This window comes from Sinohyriopsis cumingii, chromosome 2 (genome assembly GCF_028554795.1).
Source record: "Sinohyriopsis cumingii isolate HCF-2022 chromosome 2, ASM2855479v2, whole genome shotgun sequence".
Lineage (NCBI taxonomy): Eukaryota > Metazoa > Mollusca > Bivalvia > Unionida > Unionidae > Sinohyriopsis > Sinohyriopsis cumingii.
The window spans coordinates 161,317,174-161,338,228 of record NC_142962.1 but is presented as its reverse complement, the minus strand read 5'-3'; the positions used below and the strand labels follow the sequence as shown (position 1 = coordinate 161,338,228).

The 21,055-nt window shown below is 34.3% G+C and overlaps 1 protein-coding gene across 2 annotated transcripts in view; it reads right to left on the bottom strand.

Moving 5' to 3' along the window:
* Positions 1-19,721, bottom strand: part of LOC149806222 (E3 ubiquitin-protein ligase TRAF7-like) — a 176,259-nt gene extending 156,538 nt beyond the window's left edge. For both annotated transcript variants that reach the window (XR_016419876.1, XM_089951173.1), the window contains exons 1-3: positions 19,590-19,721; positions 6,620-6,683; positions 2,609-2,700 (exon numbers count right to left, since the gene is read on the bottom strand). Coding sequence is in view for 1 of the 2 variants with exons in the window: in XM_089951173.1 (XP_089807299.1) it covers positions 2,609-2,700; positions 6,620-6,683; positions 19,590-19,631 (198 nt within the window). In the remaining variant the exon portion in view is untranslated. The remainder of the gene's footprint in view (positions 1-2,608; positions 2,701-6,619; positions 6,684-19,589) is intronic.
* Between the last annotated feature and the right edge of the window lie 1,334 nt (positions 19,722-21,055).

Here is a 21,055-nt window from a genome sequence, read left to right as displayed (position 1 = left end):
AGGCTGAAATGATGATTGCTCTGAACGCGCATTTCACGCATATAGGAAACATTTCTCCCTAAATGATACAAGAAAAGAAAACAAAGCTTGGATTAGCAAATTAGTATCTGACTAACTAGCTACCAGCATGAAATGGAAAATCATTATATGACTAATTGCCTAAAACAGAGCCTCAGACTTCCACTGATTACGTATTATAGGTGCTGCACATCTGAAAATGTGCATACACAGTATAAACAGAACAAGAGTCATGGTAGACTTCCATGCTCTGAAGTTGCACATAAATCATTTAAACTGACATTCAGTCAAACAACACAAAAACACAAATTCAAGCAAAAACTAGCAATGTGTTAAAATTACTAAGTTGTAAAACACTGTCGTAACTAACAGATCAGTGAAAGTGTCATATCAGAAACCTAAGGCCCTCTTATGAACTTACGCACAATGCCTAGTTAATAAATAAACCATAATTCTATCACTCTGCATGGAAAATGATAAATATCAAGCAGCACTTCAGAATTTCACTAAGAAGAGCTCTGTAACTGATGGAGTAACTGAACGAAGTCAAAGGTATGCTAACTCATAATGACCTTGTGTATGGTCATTGACAGCACGGTGGGATGGTGGTTTTAAAATATGAAGTTGTTAAAAGCGAGAAAATCACTCAACAATTGGCAGAAATTGTAAAATAATGCATACAAACTGCAGCAGGTCAATAAATCTGCACGTTAAATCCGAAATGAACATTGGAGCAGGCTAATATTACTAACATAATGTGAATGGGGAATGTATTCAAAGGAGAAGTATGAATTAAGTTTAAGAACCTAAGTAGCTAACAGTTAGTGACTCAAAGACACAACGATATATGACTGGTATTCCTCGCATTTCTGTCGAGAAGGGGATGATTATCAGAACTCTTGATTCTCTGCAACATTCTTGTTTATCTTGGTGAAATTTGATGGTCAAAGTTCAACTGCCCTATCACCACTTGCCAATCTCACAAATCCATTAACTAATCAGGTGAGTATAAATTTGACACACCTACTGGCATTGCTTGACAATAATAAATTGGTTATCAAAAATATTTACAAAATTTGCAATGGTTTATCAGCTTTTTGAGTTGATAATGGTGAAAATGTGCCAGTAGGGGGCCCTGCATTTGATGCGTGTGATTTGGATTTTTACGGGGGCCTTGCAATTCTGACAAATGATATTCAGATCACCTAACTGAAGGTCTAAGATTTATTCTTTTCCAAAAACCCAGATGAAACTTGGATGGCTTGTGGTTGTCCACACAATCAGCTGAATATGGACACAGCTGATGGAAATTACCATGTTTTCTTGCACAAAAGTATCAATGGAATGTCCTGCCAATAATGTGAAGAAAACAAAAATTTGACAATATTCTGTAAAAATGAATATGCAAGAATATAAGGAAAACCCATAACCTCTGACTTTTTATTTGTATTTTTTTCTTCTACAGGAAGCAGTGCACCTGAGATTTCATAATTTTAAAGTTTGAAAATATATGTTTTTTAGCTGGTTTGCCAACACACACACACACACAAAGCATCATCTTGATCTTTTCAGACACTTGAGTGACTCTTTGTTTTTTCAGTCTCTGGGTTAATGATGGCATGGGCAGAAATATATAAAGAATACAGAAAAAATGGTTTCAAATATTTATCTTCTGATATATTAAGCATGTATTACATCAACCTATATCACTGATCAAAATTCCATCTCATAATGAGAGAAGAACCTTAAAATTATATTATGTACAACAGTATGCTTCTAAACAATAACTATTTTTGACTTTATAATATAAAGCTGCTTAAACAATCTGATTAAAATCAGATCTCCACTGTCCTAGGTAAAGATCTGACAGTGACTGCTTAGGGGTCATGTTCTGGTGACCTTTGCATTAGCCAATGGAAATGCAGCTTTCAGGAATCTGAAAGTGAATCAAATCATTTGGAACACATTGATGTGCTTCAGCCAAACTGATCAGTCTCCCAAACACAATTATATAAGACTTTATCTGATTGGCTGATAAAATTAGCGATTATGACAATAACATAGGTCATCAGAACATGACCCCTAAGCAGTCGCTGTCCGATCTTTGCCTAAGACAGAGGAGATCAGATTTTAATCAGATTACTTTCACAAAGGTCAGTTAAATTTAATAAAGATGTAACTGTACACTAAATACAATAACATATTTTGAAATAAATTTCCTTTAACAAAAATATTTACTCAAGCCACTTTAAAACTGATCTTAATGATCTACTGAAATAACGCACAGAGGTTATAATGAACCTGAAATACAAATATAAATATTGTTTACTGTAGTATAACTTATACAACTTGGTAATTTTACAGTTTTAAGAATATGATCTTTTTTTTATAAACCAATCACTGAAACTGAAACATATTTTTGGGTCAGATTTTGAATATTTGTTGGATGTTAACAGTTCATCATACCACGTAATGAGTAGCCGAAGCGATCTATTATGTTGCATAGGGTCAACTGTACCTTATATAACGAATCTCTACATGTTACAATCTTAATGAGGCAGGGTAATTAAAGATTAATATCTCGACTTACCCCACTGGAATCAGTGCTGTTCCCATGACTAAGAATGGCAGAGGAAATGGTTGTAGAGGCAATAGTAGATATTACACTATCATCATCATCACCTGCAAAAGCAATTATACTGTCATGACTAAACCAAAAAGGCTATACTTCTCAAACCTTCAACAAATTCCGTAACTTTGATCAAACTAAATGATCTTCAAAAGAACAGCAATTTCAAAGCTAACATATAACTGAATATGTCATGATTAAACTTAGGTGTAACACAGTGAATTTTGAAAGATGGCAAAACATCATTAAGCAAATCTTGTTGAGGTCAGCGTGACATGTACCAATTAACTTTAATGTATGGGCAAAGCCCACAATAAATCATTTGCTTATGATGGTTTAACCTCAACTGTTTAAGCAAGAAATTGGTGCCTGCTCACTTACTTAGACCATTCAGTGATGTACAGCCATCAGTAGGGCATAGTACAGTTTATCATTTCTAGGTTATGTCACAGTCCCATTGGGAATGCTACTAGCCACTAGGGAAAGACATTAATTGGGTCAAATATATCAAATGACATGCTGTAAACTGACCCACATTAGCCTTAGTTTCTGTTGAATTAAGATAAGACAATATCTGACATATCAAGAGTGGGAACTATTGTTCAAGAAACCCAAAAGAAAGCCTGACAAATATTTAGGTTGTGTTGTTGTTTATTTAAAAGAAAAAAATAGCTCTATATGGGCACCACACAGTAGGAAAAAAGAACCAACAACCAGTTACAACTGATGACCTGAAGAGGCTGGAGAGACGGAGAAGAGAAAAGAAATATGGGGACTATGACCTGGCACCAACATCGAATTTGGAAGAACCGGAAGAGCCAGGTAATGCAGGCATGCTCAGCAAATGAGTTAGATTATTCACTCAATTCCAACTAAAAAAATTCTTATCAGTATAAACAGAATGGCTAATTGCATTTTCTAGTGCTTGGTAATTTTATTTCTAAGAGACAGAAAGTGTATAATTTAAATATTATGTTCAATTTCATTTTGTTTAAGTAATTGATCAAATTGTTATCGTTTAAATGTGGGGACTCATGTTGTACTAGTCTTTATCTCTGTTCAGATCTGTTATTCCAGTTATTAATTTAATATTTTAGGTTATTATTTCCTTAATCCAGTGTGGCAATAACACCATGGTCGATCATCTTCTAAATAAAGATAACCAAACCAAAGTCACCACTTAACAAGTGGACCATAACACAGGTCTATTCTTGGAAGCAAAGCTAGTATATAGTTTATTATGTCATGATTAAATGTATGATGTACAGGGTCTATGCAACTATGCATGACTGTGTGATGTACAGGGTCTATGCAACTATGCATGACTGTGTGATGTACAGGGTCTATGCAACTATGCATGACTGTGTGATGTACAGAGTCTATGCAACTATGCATGACTGTGTGATGTACAGGGTCTATGCAACTAAGCATGACTGTGTGATGTACAAGGTCTATGCAACTATGCATGACTGTGTGATGTACAGGGTCTATGCAACTATGCATGACTGTGTGATTCACTCTAAATTCTAAAAATTAAAAAAAGGAATGTCAAAATTTTCAAATCATACCTTAAGTTCTATTAAATTCATCCCAAATTCAGAAACTCTATCAACCACCTTTTTTCAAATGCAGAAGGCAATTTCACCCTTCAACTTTCAGTTTAAGGATAGACCCTGGATCAATCCTGAATATAACTGATGAATGGCTAGCTTCATTTTCAGTTTCTTTTCCACATCTGGTGGAATGGGTCAAAGTTCTTTATAAATAATCCAACATCAATTTAAGTTTATGCACATGCAAGCCAATCTTGAAGTTGACCAATTATAGAAGTTGTATAGAAATGATGTATATTAATATAATCTACATGTTTCCTAGGAAACAAGTCACAAAGAAAATAGGTATGTGACCAAAAAAAGACAGTAGGTAAAAGGAGCCATCATATATGTCTTAAAGCAGTCACCTTTGGGAAGTGTAAAAAGTTTCCTCTCAGGTAAAGTGTATAGAAAATACCAGGACTGTTCTACAACTGGTGCAAAGAACAAGGAAGTGAAGAACAAGGAATCAGTACAAGTGAGATTATCTGCAATGTGTATTTGATGCTTCAATGCAAAGTAGCCAAGAAGAATTGCTGGTATTTTGAAGGAGCACCCAACTGACAAGACCTACTGGGTGGAGGCAATAAAACTAGTATGGATCTTTGTGGATATGTCACTGTAGAAAGCCAAAATTTTCCCTTCAACAATGGGCATAGAAAGCTGGTAATGCATGCCAATGAGTTTACAATCTCAGACCCTTAAATAACTGATAAACAGAAAGAAATCATAGTGTATCCATTAACATCAAACATTAGAAATATATGCTAATCTAAGTTGGATCGTGAGCAGCAACAAGAAGCTATGGCATTTCCTGACTAATGAGAAAACAGCAACCGAAACAAAGATGTATGACTTTCTACATTTACAGGCAAGTGATGTTCTAGCTAAATTGAAATGAGACAACAGCAATCCAAACAAGGATGTATGACTTTCTACATTCACAGGCAAGTGGTGTTCTAGCTAAATTGAAATGAGAAAACAGCAACCGAAACAAAGATGTATGACTTTCTACATTTACAGGCAAGTGATGTTCTAGCTAAATTGAAATAAGACAACAGCAACCCAAACAAGGATGTATGACTTTCTACATTTACAGGCAAGTGATGTTCTAGCTAAATTGAAATGAGACAACAGCAACCCAAACAAGGATGTATGACTTCTACATTTACAGGCAAGTGATGTTCTAGTTAAATTGAAATGAGAAAAGACAAAGCTCCAGCCAACCAAGAAAATTTCCAAAAATATTTCAAGACCATGCAAGGATTGCAAGATTGATGCAGATTAGAAACTGTGGACCATGTATGGATATATAGTAGAAAACATACCCACAGATTCTAGCCATCCTGAACACCCCATCAAGCAGGCAAGCCATATTAGATAATTTGACTGCAGCACATGGATTTGTACAATTATCACTGCCCAAGAAAGAGTACTGGTACATGATGTTATTACTGCAAGTCAACTTTTGAGAATAAAACAACACTGTCACAGAAAGCAACAATGGATGGTTATAGCAACCGTTACAACAATCAGTTGACTTTGTAGATTACAGCAATACATACACAGCCCTGCTCTCAAGTCCATCAGATTCAGAAGCTGCTGAAGCTACAAAACATTTAATGGATGATCCTAGAGTTAATGATTTTTAGGATGGACTGATGGCTGTACCAAACACAGAGGAAGATAAAAGTATGTTGAAGGAAAAGTTGCAGATCTATATAATAATAGCACTGATGGATATTAACTATATAATGAAAGTATTCCTGAGTTTCAGAAATTTTCTTTCCACATGATGATGGTAAATATATGTATTTGTTTTGGTGTTTAAACCATTTCTCAGCACTATAGGCTAAATAAGGCAGCCAGTATAAGTTGTGAAGGAAGAACTGGGGAAAACCCTGGTAAGAACCACCAACCCATGGGATGCTACTGGCAGCTTTCCCACGTACACACATTGTGTTAGTAAATAAATTGTATCAATTGTTCATCTATTTGTTTCTGATTTATTATAAGATTTGCTATTGATCTAACTACTTAGATAGTCAGGCTCAGTCCATGGTGGGAAATGAAAAAGTAAAGTTGGAAGGCTTTTAATGTCAGAACGTATAGCACTGATGATGGACAGTACCAACTAATTGAAGGGCAGAAAACCCAACCCAGGCTGACCGACAAAATGCAAAAAAAATTACAACATGGTAGTGTGTTACACGTCATGTCCATAGGGACATAACAGCTGCCTCGTAATAGCACCCGCTACTAAAGTATTTGAATTTTGATTGAACTGACAGTTGAAACATTTTTTCTCAGCATGAAATCAATTAATTGTTCAGTTTCACTGCATTAATTGCTGTGATGGAATAATAGAAACACTACTTACCTACCGTAACCCTCGTAGTTACTGGTGAACTTTTATTGCTACCAAATGTTGTTTCTACAAAAACCTGCAATAAACAGAAAGAAAGTGACTAGAAAATAATGCTTCAGTAGAAATTCAACATCTCCTCAAGCACCCACCAGATTATATACCATACATCTTTGCATATTATCAAGCCAACAAAATATCATTAAATGCTAAATCAATGATTCTGACCTAACTGCACACTAATTTCACTACATATCCAAAAATTCCAATGATTTGTAATACTGTATGTCATCTATACTTTTATTTCTTCTTATGACCAAATGAAATTTGCATTGAATATTAAGTCACCATGTAGTGATAACATTTATCATAAATACATTTATGGATTTTCTATATTTTACCTGTATCTTCTATTGCATATAGCTTTAACAAAACTTGTAACATCTTTTTTACCTATGATCTTTCATGTTGCTGAACATTATCATCATTTGAAAGGATTACCTTTCAACAATTTCTTTTTAAATTCTTTGCATTTAGATTTAGAGACATACCTTTTAACTGGATCCATTTAGCCAGTATTATGACAATGTGCTCTTAAACCCTACACATATACATGATTATAATTCCCCACCCAACCCCCACTGGCTTGAGAATGTAGTTGTTGTTGTTGCTGTTGTTGTAGGGTTTAACGCCATTTTTCAGCACACAATAGGCTATACATGGCGGCCAGTATTAATGGTGGAGGAAGAACCCGGGAAAACCCCGGAAAGAACCACCGACCCACGAGAAGCTACTGGCAAGCTTTCTCACATACCCACACTGGCCGAATCCTAGACTCGAACCCACGCAGGCAGAGGTGAGATGGCAGTGATCCGTAACGAAGAGCGCTTTAGACCACTCGGCCACTCGGGGTCCCGCTTGAGAATGTAGAATATGGTAGGTCTGATGCACCCTCTTGCATGTCCTGAAAGGCAAAAAAATGGTGGCACAAACCCAGCAACAGTTATGTACCCCTTTGAAATGAAAAAGGAATCATAAATGAATGGCAAAAAAGTGAAAAATAAAAGCGGAATTCTGTATGAATTTGGAATATTTGAAGAATAATGAAGAACAAACAATAAAAAGTATATGCCAAAATGTTGCTTGCCACATGCAACAAATGGTGAATGATAAATGATAAATGTAACTAAAACAACGGATGTACATGTAACAAAAAAATTATGCAAATGTGAGTGAAACAACCAGAACATTCCCTAATGCAAGTTTTCATTAGAGTTAGATGATTCAAATGATGACCTGGAAATGCAGCAAAATACAGTAGCTTCCACATGACTAGGCTGCCACTGTGGATTCCAACCTGCAGACCTTTCACCTACTGGTTTGAACCCCTAAAGAATATTCCCCAAAATGCCCTGATTCCCCGAAATGCCCTGATAGCAAACGATGAGATGATCAATGATAAACAATGTCATAGTTGACTGAAATGCTAATTTCCTCTTGTTTCCAGGTACAACTATCTTATAAGACTAAATGTGCTTATTTTGAAGGGTTATATTGAAGTTTCTTGTAATTTTTATTTATTGTTTTTGGAACTTTACTTTTATCTGGTAATATTAGAGTCATAACTGTGCTGATGTGCCATTAAACACTACACACGGATAGATATCATGATTAAGTCCACTCTTAAATTTGTCACAATGACTCCATAGTTTACATAATTTAAACAATTTTAACATTTTCCTTAAATTTCAGACATTCCAGAACTATGTATGGTGTGTGAGAGAATACAAAGAAATATTTATGTAATGCTCCTGACAACAAGAAGAGAAGATTATAAGGGACTGATGCTCAACTGAACAAAAACGAAAAACCCAAACTCCATGACAAGTCCAATTTTTCTACTTCTCACAACATTAGATATCTTAAAATACAAAATTTAAATATATATAACATTTATTTCTCTGTTGCAGTGGTCATGGCTATGGGAAATTTATATGTTAAAAAAAATTTCAGCCCCCAGAGACCTTTGAAAACAATTCCCTTGCTCTGTTTTGTAGAAAAAGAAGACTTTATTCTATCCAACATTTTTGTTGGGGGAAACATACAGTATTTCGATATTTGCTTCCTTTAATGACAAGAATGGAAGCTCCTGCCTCCCACCTGACCACCCATGTTTATATGGCCATATGTATTTGGGAGGTAGTTAAAACAAGATTATCAAGAGGGCCACCAAGGGGGGAGGGAGTCATAGTCAATGTCATATTAGCGTCATGTTCATCAAAGACCAGCTAGACATGACATGAAGTTTTCTGCTGCAAACCTAATTTTCTCATTACTTTCCTTTTTGAAGAGCTAATAACAGGATTTTCAAGATGGCTGCCATAGCAGTCATATTGGACATCAAAAGCATGCATCATTTTTATTTAGGATCAACCATACAAATTTTGGGGTTAACTTCTGATGTTGATATAGTCAACCATTCAGAAGGAGTAGCACCATTTTCATTTAGGACCAATCAGACATCATCTCTTGTGACTTTTGTTTATCAGTAGCGATAACAAGATATTCGTCATGGATTCCATGGTGGCCATATTGGTCAATAGCTATGTCAGTGTTATAAAGAATGTAGAAATTAAACTCAATGGCAACCAATCATTCTTATAATTTGCATAGTTTTTTGGGAGGGGACTGCAACTTTTGCTGGTGGGACTCCAATTTTTACAAAAATGGAAGTCCTGGACTCCTAGTTTTAAAATCCTAGTGAGACCTCTGTATATGTAATAAAAATGTCTTGTGTATATGTAATCAAAATATCCCATGTATATGTAATCATGTCTCAATCTCTGATGAAATGTTTAAAAATTTAAATCCAACTCTGAAATTTTGTTGTTGTTGTTGTTCTAGGGTTTAACGCCATTTTTCAGCACAAGATAGGCTATACATGGCGGCCAGTATAACTGGTGGAGGAAGAACCCTGGAAAACCCAGGGAAGAACCACCAACCCACGAGAAGTTACAGGCAGACTTTCCCATGTACCCACGCTAGCCGAGCCTCTGAAATTTTGTCTTCATAAATTTATCTTATGGAATATTCTGACAGTGTCTATACTAAAAGGGTGTGAACATGTGATTTTAAAAGGATATGAGAGAGAGAGAGATGGGGGGGTGGGGTTATGGCCTTTTGAAACTATGACAAATTAAGGCACAGTGAAATACTACATGCAGCATATGGTTAAGTTCAGCAATTTTACTATGACAGCTGTTGAAACTGCAAGTAGTCAGTTGTGGTGCCAGCAGCTGCAACTGCCTGTGGTCAGTTATGGTGCCAGCTGCTGCAAGTGCCTGCTGTCAGGTATGGTTCGAGCAACTTCAACTTCCAGCAGTCAGCTTTGATGCTTGACACTTGCAGATTAGAGGTGAAACAATTCATCGATATATTGATGCATCGATACTTTTTCTGTAAAAATACACATATTGACACAAGAGACAGAGAATCGATACAAAACGATACTTACATTATGAAAGTTATTTAGTCTTCAGCAGTCATGAATAATTATTATTAATTTGACTTATTATTCTTTAAAATAAGAATTCATCTGAAACAGCATCTGCAGTCACAGGCACTCATTTTTAATAGTAAAAGATTACTAAGATTACTAGCTTGCCATTTTTAAATTAATACTAAGTGACATGGTTCATAACTTGAACAACCCCCAGCCCCCTTCTAATTATCTTAACCCAGCAGCATGTTCAGCATATATGATACATTCCAAACATGTTACACATGTATAATGATGTACTTTACTCATCAATTAATAAACAATTTTACACAAAGTTTCTGCATTGATTTGTATCATGTCTACTTTAGTCGAATTGAAAGCTACGCCACCAGTGTGTTGCACAGTAAAATATGTTAAACTGAATTCTCACTGGTGGTTATTGCTTGTTCCGGTCCTGGTTAAACAATAACCACCAATCAGGAATTAATGTAGCTGACAAACATGAGGTCTTGGCAAAGAAACTGAGAAACTTTACGCAGAGGTCATGAATTGATATGTAAAGTACTCAAACAGAGATGTTGTCAGGGTGTGCGATTGCATGAATTGTGCAAAATTTGTACAAATTAACAAACTTGGAGAACAGTGATGCGCAAAAACTCCCGCAAATTAGTTGAAAGCCCTGCATATGAAAATGTGCTCAGCAAAATATGCAATTGATTTTACCATTCTTGTAGTGACATCTGTTTATTGGGTTGGACACTGTTTACACATCTGGGTTCTTCAAGCATGTTGTGAATGGTTGTTAAACTAAATTTGATTGGCACATGGTGACAAGAAATAAGCATCAATATGGCCTACTTTGAACCTTCTATTAAGGAAATTTTACAAATGAGTGTTTAAAATAAAGGCTACCTAAATATCTGATTCCCAGTGTGGTTCATTAAGATTTCGGTTGACAAATCCTGCCTGATGGTAGTGATGATGACAATACTTTTTAAAGTTATGAAGACTATTGGATTATTGGAGCTGGGAAAGTGTTGATGGAGATACCAGTAAGTGATTTTGAGATCGAAAATGGTGTTAAATCTGAATCAAATGAACATTTTGGATGGACAAAAATAGATGACATGAGGTCAGCCTCCCCTTCAGTAGTATTTCAAAATTAAATGTAGAAAGGTCAGAATACTGAGCCTAATTAAAATACAAACAATTTAAAAGTATAATGCAATTTTCATTTTTTAAATCAATCAATTTAGCCCTGCAGATCATATACTACAAAACCATATATCCATATCAGGGTTAAGATAAAATAAATAAAAAAGGGTTAAAAAATAAAATTAAGAACTAAAGATATTTGAATACCTCTGTCTGCAGAAACCAACTATGGTATCGATGAACTAACAACCCTAATACAGCATTATGTTATGGAACAGATAAGAAATCTGACATAATAGTAAGTAAACCACTGATTCAACAAAGTTTAATGTTGTGACAAATCCTACTGTGGAGCAGATTTGTGCATAATAGTCAGTAAACTACGGATTCAATAAAGTTTTTTTTAGTGAAAAATCCTACTTTGGAGCAGATCTGTGCATAATAGTCAGTAAACTACTGATTCAACAAAGTTTATTGTAGTGACAAATCCTACTGTGGAGCAGATCTGTGCAAAAGATAATATCTGTAAGCAATGGACAATTGTACACATCAGTCACAAAGATCAGTTTGCCAACATATTCAAGCTTACAAGGCTAGCTATGTATATGTCCCTTTAGAAGGAAACACATTACAATATTCATACACAGACAGGGAACAGAGTATGTTCAGAAATAGTTAACAGATTAATGCTTTTGTCACAAGCAGTGACATCTTTTAAAGATGCTGATTTCAGTGCAGCTCTAAGAAAGTGTAGAATAAAAAAGAGAGATACTGAAGTGTTAAGTAAATATTGTACAATGGCCATTTCTTCCTCTCCTTCTTTTTCTTCCACTCCCCTTTATTTCTTTTAGAAACGGGGAGGCCTCTCTTAGGATAACATCCTGGCAATATCTCTCCTTAAACTGCACATAGGGAACAAATTTGGAATTTCTCTTTTTATGCAGAGCTTTTTAACCAGTGAATGAAGGTGCCAATGGAATAAAAAAAAAAAAAGCACAGAATCAGCAATGGGGCAGATTTCAAACCACTCAAGTTTATCACCCTGTGTAAGTTAAAAAAAATATATTATAGGACTGGGTGTTGTCAATAGTTTTCCATCTTCACTAACAAATATAAGTACCTGCAGCTGCAGCAGTCTTTTGCATCTGCAGGAAGTACAATATATCTTATAGGTATTAATCTTCACTTCCACGCCCTGATTTATTCTGGATGAGATTTGCTTTGCATGAGGAAATTTCATTATTTCCTCTGTTTGAAGATAACATCGTAATGTCTTCCAAGTTTAAATGGATACGAAATTGGTAATAAGATGTTTTCAAAGCATTCATGCCATGCAAAACAAAGGGCATGGTGGCTAAAGTGAGCTAAATGGAGCCACCATTAACTGGTCTAAAATACTGAATAAAACTAACTCACAACCGATGGGTAGTCTCTTTGAAAGTATTTTTGTTATCTTGAACATCAATGAGAATAGCAAATAAATATATGATAACTATATGTCTACCTGTAATCTGCATACTGGAAATACAAACAAGAATGTCAACATACATAAATGGGTACCAACTTCCTTCCAAAGATGAAAAGACCATTAAGTTCATATATGTATCAATATGTATCAAAACTGCAGGCTGTGTATCGTAAAATCGTGAATTGTACTGATAGTATGATACGCAGCACAGTTGCATCATTTCACACCTATTGCAGATGCTGTCTGATAGTCTAATTAGTTATACTTCAATCATACTGGCCATGTTTTAAAAACCATAAAAAAGACTGACCATAATTTTGGCAGGTATGGACCAAAATGAGATATGTAAACAAATTAAAGCCAACCAATCAATTTGGGGTGGATTGTCACAGTACTGCACTAATGTAAACAGATTTGGGACAACCACTCAATTTGGGGTGGACTGTCACAGTACTGCACTGGTGTAAACTGATGTAAGCCAACCACTCAATTTGGGGTGGACTGTCACAGTACTGCACTGGCATAAGCTGATTAAAGCCCACCACTCAATTAGGGTTGGACTGTCCAAGTACTGCACTGGTCCAGTACCATAAACTTCTAAATTCTACATTTAGACTACTTGGTATAGCAAATATACATCATGTCTTCTATTTACTGCTGGGTACAGAATTAATTGGTCTATATCATGTTGAATATGTGAAAAGAACTAGTGTAACTGAAGAAATATCACTTAAGAAAAAGAAATATATATAAACTTGATTGATATTTATTGATACAAACCTGAAGAGAAGGATAAGTCAGATGGTACCCTTTTTGTATTAAACACATATCTAGTCATCATGACATCCCAAATTTTATGAAAATATGTGTATATCGACAAGAAAGGATGGTACAGTTTTCTTTTAACGAGATGAGTGAGGAGAATAACTTGGAAAGTGTGAATTCAACAAAAGCCTTATTTTGTATGCAACACACCATCTACAGTATTCTCACACCATCCCGTTTGTTTGTATATAACTACTGGTTTAAAAGACAGAAGGCATCAAAGGTATTAAAAAATGCACAAAATTAAGTCCTTTCAGTCAATGATTTATAAGTTTTAGCCAGATTGTCAACAGCTAGTCCCAAACAATGTCAATTTGTTGGCATTCCAAATCAAACGGGAAGCTCTTTAGGAACATAGTTTCTATATTTCCTTGGGCCAGTCTATTTTCACAAGCAACAAATCTGATGTAGTTCAACGTCTTTGAAAATCTTAATAATTCTGTAAATTTTGGATTTACTTATCTTTGAACACATCTATACAAGAGTTCCTCCTATTTCATTGTTCAATTTGTTTTACAAATACTGAAAGTAAACATTACAAATATTGAATGCAGACGACAGTTTCTACTAAAATAGACTATTCTAGAAACCAGAAATGGATGGCAAGTAGTCGGTTTGCTTGTTTACATTAGGAGCTTCCATTTGCATTGAAATGCCAATAATTTGATGGTGTTAGGGACCGTTTGGCAACAATCAAGTTAGAAATTATAAATCAATGAATGAAATGACTAACTTTTGTGAATTTGTATATCCTTAATGCTTTTCATTTTTAAAATCAGTAAGACGTACAAACACACAAGAGGGTGTGCTAATACTATTTAAAAGTCATAAATCAATGCATGTGACATTTTATGAAGATGTGTCAAAGTGCAGGAAATATGATCATGATACAACAGTTTCAGGGAATACCCACAATTATTAAAATGGGGAGATTACTTAAACTGGGGCTATACAACAAAAGTATATTTTGCTTTCCAAACAGTCTATCCATGATGCACTTACATACCATGTTTCATGAAAAATATACCACAAACATTTCAGGAGACATGAACAGCACACAAAAGTACAACTGAGTAAAAACAACATATCAGTATGATTGAGTAAGCACAATACAACATGACTGAGTAAACACAAGACAAAAGTTTGTGTAAACACAACACAACAGTAAGTAAACACAACAGTATGACTAAGTAAACACAACAGCATGACTGTGTAAACATGACACAACAGTATGAGTGAGTTATCACAAAATTTTAAAATGAGCAGATTGCTTGAAAATTCAAAATTATCTCATTAAGCCCTTATATGGACATGGCACACGCCTTCTAGTCACAGTTGTGACACACATGCATATCAACCTGCATTAAGACATCTCAAAGCATTTCTGAGGAATGAAAACTTAAACACAAATTTGTTTTCTCAGGTCCAATGAATACATCAACATTCACATCTGCTTCTATATGAAACACCTTTATATTCTTACATTTTCTGTATTCTCAGGTTATTAATACTGTATAATTTAACTGATGTGGTGATTTTTTCTTTATAAAATCAGTCTGAAACCATAATTAAACCTGTAATGACAGACAATGCTGTGTGTAAGAATGGTAATGGATCAGAAATGACAGGTACAGAAAAGGCCCGGGTTAACCTGAACAAAAAAAGGGCTGGATCAGTGATCGCATTGTACTTTTCACACCTCCTTTACCTGTTTTCTGTTTCAGATTTAGTTAATATGTTAGGAAGCTTTGATAATCACAATTAAGACACAAATAAAAATCTCTACAATCACAGCTCTTTCCCATGCCTCCAATCTCAACAGAGCTTGATGTGTCGTACAATTTTAACAGTTTTTGTAGCGATTACTGAGACACTCCTGACTGAACTACCCCAGGGGATTATCTGTAATCTTCAGGTGTATGGTACTTGTGCTTCTTTCTTCTCTTCACTCATAACATTTTATTCATCATCATTTATACTATATTTCCATTACATATATATTTTAGAGAACTTTCCTTATGTTACGTTTTCTGATATTTTCAATATCTTCAACATGAATAATTTATGTATCTTTCAAAATTATCGTGACTTTATCTAAGGATGAAGATTTTAAAACTACTGACCTTGGATTACATACTTATATAATGAAATCATTACCATTTTGTTTAAAAAAAAGAGAAAATATATCAATGAAAATATTCATAGATTTCACATTATAGTTTTTAGACCCACAATGGAGAGATGCTCGATTGCTTTCATGTAATTTTCTTACAAATGTTCAATTGCGCCATACATTTCTGTAACAGTTTTCGATACAATATTGCAGTAAACTGAATTCAAAATTTGGTCCTATATATAGGTGATTATCTGTAAACTTCCTATGGGACGAGAAAACATAAGGTATATGCGCATTTCATTACAATACTGATACAAACGGCAAAGTCTTTACTGGTGATCACTAATTGTTTTACTAAACTATCTGCTGTGTACAATTTATGTAAACGACACACAATTAAGTTTTCGGTAGTTACTGATTCATCTTGTTTCACCATAATCTGTTTTCCATACCCATCTATCAATTTATTACGACTTCTAAAACAAAATTAGCAATCCGTATAATGGCGTATGTTCACTGTATTCACTGTGCTCGGGAAGTTGAGCCACGACAGCACGCGATTGCTTGTGACATGTATGGGTTTTGGCAACATCACACATGCAACACTGGTAAGTACACTATTAAATATATTCATAAAGTTTCATATTAATAAGACTGCTTAAGCTATAATGGTAATATACAATATTGCCACCAATATCAGCCATTATGATATTTGATAACATATTGGCATTTTACCCTTAGAATTGGTTACAGTAAGCCATATTATGTGATACAATCATAATGCTTAAAACACACGCTTATGCACTAACTTTAAAAATAGATATATAATTTACATGTGTGAAAATCTTCATATTCACTTCATTCAATTGGAAACTGGGGAGCATGAGCAAACACATTTATTATTCTTATGTACTCTACATAATTTCGAAGTCACAAGTACTACAACGAAACATAAAAATGGCGGTGCAGGTCATTGAAAATAAAATTATCAATGAGACTTATGCCCATTGCTGACTTTTATAACAACGGGCTATGCACAAACAACACGTGGGTGACACTAACTCATATTTGGTCGTGATATGTTATAACAAAGATAGTATTGATTTGCTTTACTTCCAATGTTTTCTTACACAATTATTATTTGCCTTCTTTGTTCATTTTACACAGAACATGTAGTAGCATGTCACAATTATTTTCATTCTTTCTTGACATACGACTGTGACATACTGCATAATGATTCTCTACTGCACATTATTTATAGACATTTAACAGTAAAACAAGGCTTTTATATTTATGTATTAGTTACTTTTATTGGACATGATACTAGTAATTGGTAATTGATACAAAAATGGGCCCTTTTAAGCGCTATTCCGTTTTGGTACGAGTCCATTTTGACCCGTAAGAATTACCACTTCTTTAGATTGTTTTCAAAAATCATTGGGCAAATAGATAACGGAAAAGTTGTTCTTGGCTGTGTTGATTCAGTTGAAAAGAATGGTCTAGTTTATTCATATATTGACTTTAATGCTGCAGTGTATTGTCTCTGAAGTTAAGTAATGTTTTAATATCTGCAAAACTGAAATTAATACCAACAGCATGGTATGAAGACCCTTGGGCATATTACAGAGGTTGTTTCAAGCAAGTTCAGAAATCTTTTTATCTTAAGTTTTATAGTGAACTTTCAGAAAGTAAAATAAATATTGTTCAAGTGGTAAGCATTTCTACCAACCTGCAATTACAAGACTAATCTTGTTACTCCTTTCAGCTAAAGTCAAAATTAGTTACAATGTTTAGTTCCAGCTGTGCCCTTTTAAAGTCATGTGGCCAAAATACACTGTACGTATCTCTCCATCCAAACATATATATGCTTTCAAGTATGAAAGCATAGACCTTAAAACAGTTTAACCACATTCTCTGCTCCAAATGAAATTCAGGTGCTTTGGACTTGTATCATATTGCTGATAGATGTTTTCCTTGTTATATTTTTTACTGAATTATTATTGATTTTAGCTAAATGTGGCAGAGACTATTGTAGACCTTGGCTGGAAGTTTACAGGTACAGTGTCACAACTCCTGAGCAATGAAGAATAGTTCAATTATTGTTAATAAATAAATCAGTTATTAAAAAAATTGTTACAATAATAACAATTTATAATAATTTCTTTAATGTTGTGTGGCTTTTATATTTTTTTCTCCAAAATAAGATAAAACAGAATTCATCAGCATCCTGTGCCTGAACAATTAAAAATAGTTTTATTAGTGACAATAACTGAATCAGTAATAAATTATTTATGATACAATAATGACAATTTATAATAATTGATTTACTGGTGTTTTGTTGTTATACATTTTCTCCAAAACATTACGAAAATATTACAATAATTTCATTCGACTCATGTTTTTAATTGTGTATTTACTATCATGGTTTCCTTGTCATTATTTTTTATAATTATTAATAATTACACAGCCAGTTAATTACACAAAAATGGTACAAAACATGATGCGACTACCTAGCTCGTTGTTCACCGTGCAATGACAAAAACGCATGTTACATATGTAATTGTACGTGAAATTAAATATCTTTGACTCCTTAAACTTCATTATTTCCTGATATTTATTAAAACTGCAGAGAAGTAGACATTATTGTAACATTTAAATGTCACACAATTTGTTTAAAAATCCTGTTTTTTTCAACCGATGAATAAGTAAAATTACATGCATTCCTTAGCCCTACATGTAAGACCTTGACACTGATTATTTATGTTGTGGGCGTCAAGGTCTTACAGCCTAACTAACAGCACTGTGTAGTGTTTTGATGTCCACTAACATCGTTACAAAAGTCAAATTGTCAGGAATATTTCACACAACTGACAACTAAAATAATGACTCTTTTTACAAAGTAAAGTCATAATGTTTTAGTCAGACTTTACTTACTCTGATGTCTTTTCTCTAATAAATTCAAGTTCTCACAAAAGAAATATACCTGTTTTCAAGTTTCATTGGTATACATTTCAGTTGGCTGAAAGTGATGAAAGCTAGGAATGCCAAAATAGGGTTAAGTTGAAATATTATTCTTTAACAAAATGAATAAAAATACATTATGCCTATTGGAACTGTAAGAAACAATTTGTTTCGTTCAAGAAAATTTACCTACTTGAACTTATATTGGCATACCTCGACTACCATCACATTGCAACAAATTCAAATGTATGTCAATGGAACGTGAAAATGCGTCCATTTGCAAGTATCATATTTTCATTCTGGGAGGATAAAGACAGCACAGTAAGTATATTAATTATACATAAATTAGCGGAAGAGTGTCGATATATGCTGCCAAGTGTGTGAGATGTTCCTGAAACTTTGATTACTCATTCTGATGTCAACGACATCGGAACACGCAATACAAGGCCGTTATTTGGTAAGTAAGACACAGCACTAAAACAAAAACAAAATGTGCTATGTCTTACATTGCAGGACTAATGCATTCCTATCATAATTCGTAACTGGTAAAGAACATTAATTTTAATTATAAAGGAACACAAATTAAAAATTAATTAATCAGAAATAACTATATTTTCATTTAATGAAAGAGAAAATATAATCTAATAATCATGTGTGAGTAGATCATTAATTTTCAACATGTGGCGACAATTGGTACTGACTCTCCTGTAAAGTTCAACACCAACACCGTTTTAATTAACGGTCCCTACGTAACCGTTCATGTTGCTGTATTCATATTTAACACGAGGAAAAATATTGTTAAAGGCCCTGCTTTTATGTATTCTACTGCCAAGGAGCAAGTTCATGTCGGTAGTGGATGATTTAAAAAAAAAAAGAAGTAAAAAGTGGCGAGAATTGGTCTCAGAGTACCTTTTCCAACTTATAATGATGTATATTTAACACATAAAGCCTGTTTACTTACGTTTTCTTTTCTTTGGACAATTCTTTCTAACGTAGAATTCATGCTATATCACTTTCTACGGGTGATTTGTCATAACTTTCAGGAACTTTACAATGAAATGAAAAGTTCAACTGACTGAAGACTTGAACAGGAAATATGCTTTTTGTACGCGCAAGATCATAGAAAGGGAGGTAAGCTCAACGGTGTAGCGCGATAACTTGGAATAATGCCACAAGTTGGAATACCGATTTGTTTAGCTCTTTCTCAAGAAAATGATCTACTATCCGAACAGATATACCAAGGCTTATGCGCCTGCGTCAGTTCCCTGAGTACGTCGACATTGACGAATGTTAAACAAGGAGAGATTTTAAATATTTTGCAGTGACAAATATATTCACAATCAAAACTACCAATACATCTGTGGCTTGGAATTTTATTAATAGTGTATTTAAAATAATTGATGGAAAATATGAATAGGCTTAGTTTTTATCGACCAATTATAAGGCGAAATCGTAGAAATTTGAGGCACATATAATTTTCTTTTAGGTTATAACAGTCCCTTTAGACCTCCATCTATTATAACAATTATAATTATGTGTGTGTGTGTGTGTGTGTGTGTGTGTGTGTGTGTGTGTGTGTGTGCGTGCGTGCGTGCGTGTGTGTGTGTGTGCGGAAAGTCGCGGATTTGAACCCTGATCGAGTCACACCAAAGACTTATAGAAATGGTACTAACAGCTGCCTCGCTAGGCACTCAGCATTAAGTGGTTAGTGTAAGGACTGGTCGGTCTGGTGTCAGGAAAATGTGACTGGGTGGGACATCATGCTACATATCTGCGGCATGATGCCCCAGTGCTAGACATTGCTATAAACTGCCACACTGCAGACATCTTAGCGATATGACGAAAAATTTTAAAAGCTACTTGAAAAAACTCAAATCACACACACTCTCTCTCTCTCTCTCTCTCACACACACACACACACACACACACACAGTTATTCAGGGCATCTACCTCTTTCTCCATAAGCCCTTTTAATTATATTTTTGTAATATTTTAACACCAAATATTTTGCTTGAGATATTCTAAAGACCTCATTCAAATATATTACTTTTGTGTCTTCGTCGTTAATACTAATATTTAATATGTTCTTTGTTTATATAGTCTGTTAACATCTTATGCTACAATAGACACTCTAACCGAGAAGAGAAAGTGCTGATTCAATCATTATTTGCATTGCTTTTTGATCCAGGAAAATCACTTTTTAAGCTTAAACATCCACAACCTGTATTTTATTCCATAGATGTATTTATAGATCTCTAATTATGAAATTCTAATAATTTGAATTTTAAGTTCGTTATATATGCACCAGAATTCAACAACAAACATAATATAATGATATCGTTCCTAAATGGATACGATGAAAATAAAGAATTGCAATAAATACGACTAATACACGTATCTATCCAAAAATATAACCAACTGTATGGA